This window comes from Gavialis gangeticus, unplaced genomic scaffold (genome assembly GCF_001723915.1).
Source record: "Gavialis gangeticus isolate Ggan-Ray unplaced genomic scaffold, GavGan_comp1, whole genome shotgun sequence".
Taxonomy (NCBI): domain Eukaryota; kingdom Metazoa; phylum Chordata; order Crocodylia; family Gavialidae; genus Gavialis; species Gavialis gangeticus.
The window spans coordinates 20,033,580-20,039,794 of NW_017729000.1; the positions used below are offsets into that span (position 1 = coordinate 20,033,580).

A 6,215-nucleotide genomic window follows, 5' to 3' on the forward strand; every position below is an offset into this window, starting at 1 on the left:
GTCCCTTCCGACCCTAGAAACTATGAAACTATGAAATCCAAGGATCAAATCCAAAAATCTCAAATCTGTTTTAAGCCTCAGACATCCTTACTTTGACAACTGTAACTTCTACAAAGAAGTGAGAAGGATTTCCAAGACAGTGCAGGCTACAAAACAGTATTGCTTCTGACCTGGCTTCTGCCTTAAGTATGTAACAGTGGTTTGCTTTTGATCCAGTGCTATAACTATATTTTGAGTTCCTGGGAAAAGGCACAGTCAGACTGTATTTATGGGTTTGAGAATAAGCTTCCCACTGACATGTGATGAGCAAATAATGAACCAGTCTTGTTCCTGATTTTCAAAGAGGAGGATTCCTGGATCTTTCTCTGGTCAAAGCATGAAGCAGGACACAAAGCTGAAAAAATTAGGAATTACATACACATGCATATACATAGTCACACACCTGAGTCTTAACCTTAAGAATGCCTCTCTAACTCTACTTCTAGAACCAGGTGCTTTAGCAGTCAAAAACAAGGAGTAGTGTTATCTTAACATATAAGGAATGGTGTATTTTGAGGTGCTGATGTACCACTATAGATGTAAGTAGCTTAGAAAAATCTACTCCCATGGAAAGAGGGACAGGGAATCTACAGACCCTGGATCTTAGTCTTGTGATTTCTCTGAAATGTACGAGTTTTATACAACAGCTCTGATGTGTCTGTAGTAGTTTCAGTGGTATTTACATCTTCTCCATGTAAATACAGGTTTCCCTCACTTTATGCTGTACATGCATTCCTGGAAAATAGTGCATGACTTAAATTTGAATAAAGGGAACCCACTTTACAATGTAATAAATAGGGATGTTCCAGGACCTCGACTGTACTGACCCCCAGATCCATTTCTACCACTTTTACAAGACAATTTTGGTACTCACCAACTGCAGACAGTGCACACAAGCACCAGGCACTATCATAACTACAGAAACACATGTTGCAGACAACGAACGAAGAACACAGATCCACACAGGAAACTGTATTTTGGTGCCTGTCACTCCCATAAGGCACCGCACAAAGCAGCTGACTGCGGGCTTCCACACCGATCGCATAAGAGTGAATTTACCTCACATATAATACATTTTTGGTATAAAAAGGGTTATCACATAAAAGTGAATTTGCACATACAGAACCCGCATAAATCTAGGGAAACCTGTAATATGAGAGGCACGTTACAAGGAGTGATTCACCCACTGTTTTGATTTCAGATTCTTGTCTTCCTTAATGTATCTGTCTCTCTACTTTCTGTTTTAAAGCCTGTGCCTCAGGATACTATGGTCCAGAATGCCAGGGTAGTTGCACCTGTAATAAAATTGAAAACTGCAGCCCTTTCACTGGAGAATGTGCGGAGTACTTACAGTGTTCAGAGAAATATGTAGCACAACAGTGCCAAAGAGGTAAAATGTATAACCCTGGAAACAGAAACCCTTGGATTGGCATGGCAAGTGGAAAAATGAAGATCGTTTGCAAAAAGTAGCTGTAGACCTTATCCTCTCTTTTGACATCCAGATATAATACCCCAATGGGCAGTGCTGGCAGAGGGCATAGAGTAAACTTCCTATTTCATTATATTGGTTATTAGTCTGGTGGCTGTAGGTGCTATCAAATGTAGACGTCTTAGCTCTCATTCTTACAGAGACAACTTGTACTTCTAAAATGTCCCAGTAACTTTTGGTATTCCCAAAATCAGTACTCCATGGGGTTATTTGCACTTTCTGTTAGAGAAAGCTACAGACAAACCCAAGACATCATCATCTTGGTCTTTTCCTCACTTGGCATCAAATGAGGTGGCAGCATCTCAATCCATATGGGCAGTTAGGAACAACATACCTGGAGTTAGAGGTATACAACATTGCAAATTGTGTCCAAAATTGGCTTTGGCATGCTCTGGATATCAATAGTTCTTTGCTGTTACGTACAGTGTCTCATCAGAAGATCTGAAAGCACTTTACACTCATTAATCAAGTCTTGTCATTTCCTGTGAGGCCCACATTAATGTATTTGTTTTATGCAAAGGGAAATAGGAACATGCACATGTTAAGGCACTCACTGTTTTGGTGTATCACAAAACAGCAGTAGCAAAGCTGGGAATTGAACCAAGCCCCTGGCTCTAACCACTAGGTCATGCCACTGTTTGCTTTCTTTTCTTTGCTTTTGATTTGACAACTTTTTTTCACTTGAAGCTGTACACGTGTCAGCTTTATATCTAATTCCCAATCTTAAGATACTCTTCCCTGTATTTTCAGGCATATGGACTAATCCAGAAATTGGTGGAAAGATGTTCATTGCTTTATGTGGGCCTTGGGATTAGATGCACAGCAAGGATATTTAAGCTCCATCTTTATTAGAAAAATGGGCCAAGTTTGCTGATTTCAGTTATTACAAGTGTACCCATGTTTTACTATATTGAATAACTGGATTCTTTTAAACGTAGAAGGGGTTGGGCATGCTGCTTCCAACAGGGAATTTTTCTGAGTGTTCTGTTTGCTTTAAATGCTGATATATTGCCATTTGTATCTTAGGTGTGGTCAGTCTGAAATGTCCAGAGAACCCTGGGTGGTGGTACTGGAATGGCAGGTGTTATTATATAGAAGAAACTAATAGTTCAACCTGGTTAGAAGCAAAGAATTTCTGCACTGCCTATAATGGCACTGATCTCCTTGTACTGGACAGTGCAGAAGAAGAGGTAAAATGTTTCCACGATAAAAATGGTGGTCACAGATGGAAAATGGACACTCTGTAAGCATAGAGAACAGGTCTTCCTGTCTTCCCTCACAGACACCTCCTTTACAGACAAAATCCTTATAGATGTTAGCACATGATAGCTGACTTATCTGGCATGTTAGAGCTCTTATTAGCATTAGGGGCTGCTAATCGAGCTGTGCTTGCAAGCTAAACTCCAGCACATCAGAACCTTGTGCTAGGGATGACCAGGTCTGTGGAACTGTTTTTACGAAAAATTGCACAAATAGTCACTCAGCACAGAACTGTGAACTTTATGGAACAAAGTGCTGCTCTGCAATTTTTCACTGAAACCAAATTGACCAAATTAACTGAAACTAAAATTGAGACTTTGCTAATTGTAGTGGAAAGAGCAATGGTCATTTGAGCAGAATTTTGAAAAGTGAAAGTTGAGGTTGGTTCACTGGTTCTTCTTCTAACACAAACAAACACCCACGTACAAACAAACACAGAGCTTTTCAAGCCTGAAAGATACTTTATACCTGTTTTACCCTTCTTGCATCTGAGCATTACCTGGCTAGAAAATGAGGATCGAACTCTGGAGCTGGACCTGGCGGAACACACCGTCTGTTGGAAAGATAGGGAGCCTGATCTCACTTAAATGACACTAGGGATGTAATTTGAGCCATTTACAGGTGTTTAAATGAGAAAAGTCAAGCTATATGTACTCTTGCTGTGAGACCTAAACAGGTGTGAGTTGCAGCATTGGGTGAGGTCTGCATATCTAACCCAACAGTATAGATTTATGGGACAGTAGCATGAACAACCTCTTTGTCATTCCATGTGCCACACTTAGTCTTTTACCGTGATAACTAGGTAGGAGTGCCTTAGTTTATAGCTGTATAAAACTTAATGCTGGCTGGCATTGGCTCACTTAGAACATGCTTCTGTTTATTGTGGGAGTTAAGTCTGCTACAGGTGCCACTGGGAGAGACTCTGCCATGCTTTAACTCTAGTAACTGTTTTATCTAGGCTGTTTGTATTTCACAGAGCCAATCCTGGTATCATCAATTCCCATTATTCTTCATATTTGAGCTTATTAACAGGTTGTGCTGTACCGCACATTATTGTTCCAAGCATGCAAGAAATTTGTAATAAAATAAGCATAGTGTGAAGAGGCTCTGATGCCATAAGATTTGTTACAAGAGTGTATGACTTCTCAGCATCATTCTGGGTTGACTTAAAAATCTTTAAACCAGTCCACTGCAGAATGTACCAGGAAGGTGAGGCCATGTTCAGCCTAATCCTTTGAAATTGCCACACTTTTGTACAAAGTTATGTTCTACAGAAGGGAGCCATCTGTCATATCCACGTCTCAGTCAGACTTTTGGTTTCAGTCCCCTCTCAGAGTTCAAGTGTTACGTGAAGGACACCATTAATAAATCTGCCTCTTCTTCTTATACTCGTCTGTCATTAACCTGTTCTTTAACATACACTTGTTTCTGTCCTGTAGGCCTGGATAACCTCTGTGTTAAACAAACCTGCGTGGATTGCCTCAGTGGGTTCCTTGCAAAGGGATAAGGAAAACATGGGCAGGAAGAATCAGCATATTTTGTAAGGCAGCTTGCTTATTTCATGAACAAGAGTATTAAATCAGGTTTTGGAAACCATATATGTAAAGGGCTAGATCCTCAGCTGATGTCATTTTACTCCATTGACTTAAATACAACTATGCTGGATTAGGGCAAGGGTGAGGAATTCAAAGGCACAAGTATCTCTTAGCCTAATTGCCTTTGTTCTCCGGCGAGAGAGAGTTGTCTAGCAGTTCTTTGTCCTTCTCCCCAGCTCAGGCTCTGTATTGATTACTCTGTGATGCAGTTACGTTTCCTCATCCTGTATCCCAGGGGATCCAGTTTTCCCCCTTCAATGACAGGTCCAGCAGGTGGGATCAGGGAGAAACCACTGGCAGATGTAAAAGGATGATTTAATTCCTATGCTAATGTAGGCCCAGGTTATGATTAATTCTTCTGTGGATTAAGGGAGTATACAAGGCACCTTCTTGCCATACAGTGGCCAGTTATAGTTGTGTTCCCAGATGCAGTTTGTACAAGGACCTCTTTAGAGACCATTGCCTTACCCCCTTGCCCTCCTTACGTTAGCTTTTGGAACAGGATTTCTGGAACAGAACCGTTCTCCTTTGAAAAATGAGATGGAGATCTGCTCCACGATTGCTGTAGGACAGGCATTCAGTTTTTGTGCATCTACTGACGTGGGCCGGAAGGGCCTATTGCAGTGATGTGTTTCTTCACTATGGATAACTGTCTGTGGCTGATAACTATCATAACTGGCTCTGACAGAGTGAGACATATAAGATGGAAAAAGAGTGTCCTGGAGGAAATGAGCTTGGAGAAATGCAGAAATGGTAAAAATAGGCTGTCATGAAAGCTTTAAGACAAATATTTAAGTATCACGAAAGAGAGAGGCTAAAAGGGCATTTAGAAAAGGTACTCATGACCCAAGAGTCTGAGGCGGGACTTTAAACTCTACATATGGAGGTGTAACGTGGATATTTGGGTGTGCTGTGATATGCATTGAAATGCTCAAATAGATTGAAAATTCTGCTTTGCCCATTGATTGGGAGCGGAGAGAAAAACTGTTCACCAGGGCGCCCCAGGGGAGGACAAAGAGCAATGGTCATAAACTGTTAAAGGATGGGTTCAGGTTGGATGTAAGGAAGAACTTTTTTACAGTAAGGGTGACCAGAATCTGGAGTAGACTTCCCAAGGAGATGTTGCAGTCCCCAACCTTACAATTCTTTAAAAGGAGACTGGGCAGACACTTTGCTGGGATTTTATAGATTTCATAGACATTTGAGCTGGAAGGGACCCCGGAGGATCATCGAGACTAGCCCCCTGCCCCAGGGGCAGGAAGTCAGCAGGGATCATAGGATCCCAGCAAGATAAGCATCCAAATGTGTCTTGAAGGTGTTCAAAGTGGGTGCTTGAACCACCTCTGGCGGCATTCTGTTCCAGACCTTGGGGGCTCGGACAGTAAAGAAGTTCTTCCTTATGTCCAGCCTGAAACGGTCATGTGACCATTTGACCTTGCCATCACTTGGGTGGGATGGGCTCCACCCTTCCCCTAAAGGTAAGCGTGTGTTCTCTTCTAGGTTGGCAGATCTCCTTCGGCAGGCTTTAAACTAGGCTCGTTGCGGGAAGGGGAAGACAAGGGTGGAGGAAGCCTTGGACTGCTAAACCAAGCAACACGCACAAGTACAGCCCAGCCTAGACCGACGAGTGGAACATATGCACAGGTAAGCAACAGGGGCCAGGGCAATGGTGAAAGTAGGGGGCCAGTGCACACATCCTCAGGACGCTTCAAATGCCTCTACACAAAAGCTCGTAGTATGGGAAACAAGCAAGAGGAACTTACCCTCCTGCTAGCTGACACCAACCCAGACATAGTGGGGCTCACCGAAACGTGGTGGGACCCAACGCACGA

General features: G+C 42.4%; 1 protein-coding gene across 1 annotated transcript in view; it reads left to right on the forward strand.

Annotated features, from left to right (window-relative positions):
* LOC109289781 overlaps nucleotides 1-6,215 on the forward strand; it is a 97,459-nt gene that overhangs the window by 66,188 nt on the left and 25,056 nt on the right. Inside the window, exons 26-28 of the mRNA XM_019505984.1 lie at nucleotides 1,289-1,429; nucleotides 2,555-2,718; nucleotides 4,228-4,328. Coding sequence (XP_019361529.1) covers nucleotides 1,289-1,429; nucleotides 2,555-2,718; nucleotides 4,228-4,328 — 406 coding nt within the window. The remainder of the gene's footprint in view (nucleotides 1-1,288; nucleotides 1,430-2,554; nucleotides 2,719-4,227; nucleotides 4,329-6,215) is intronic.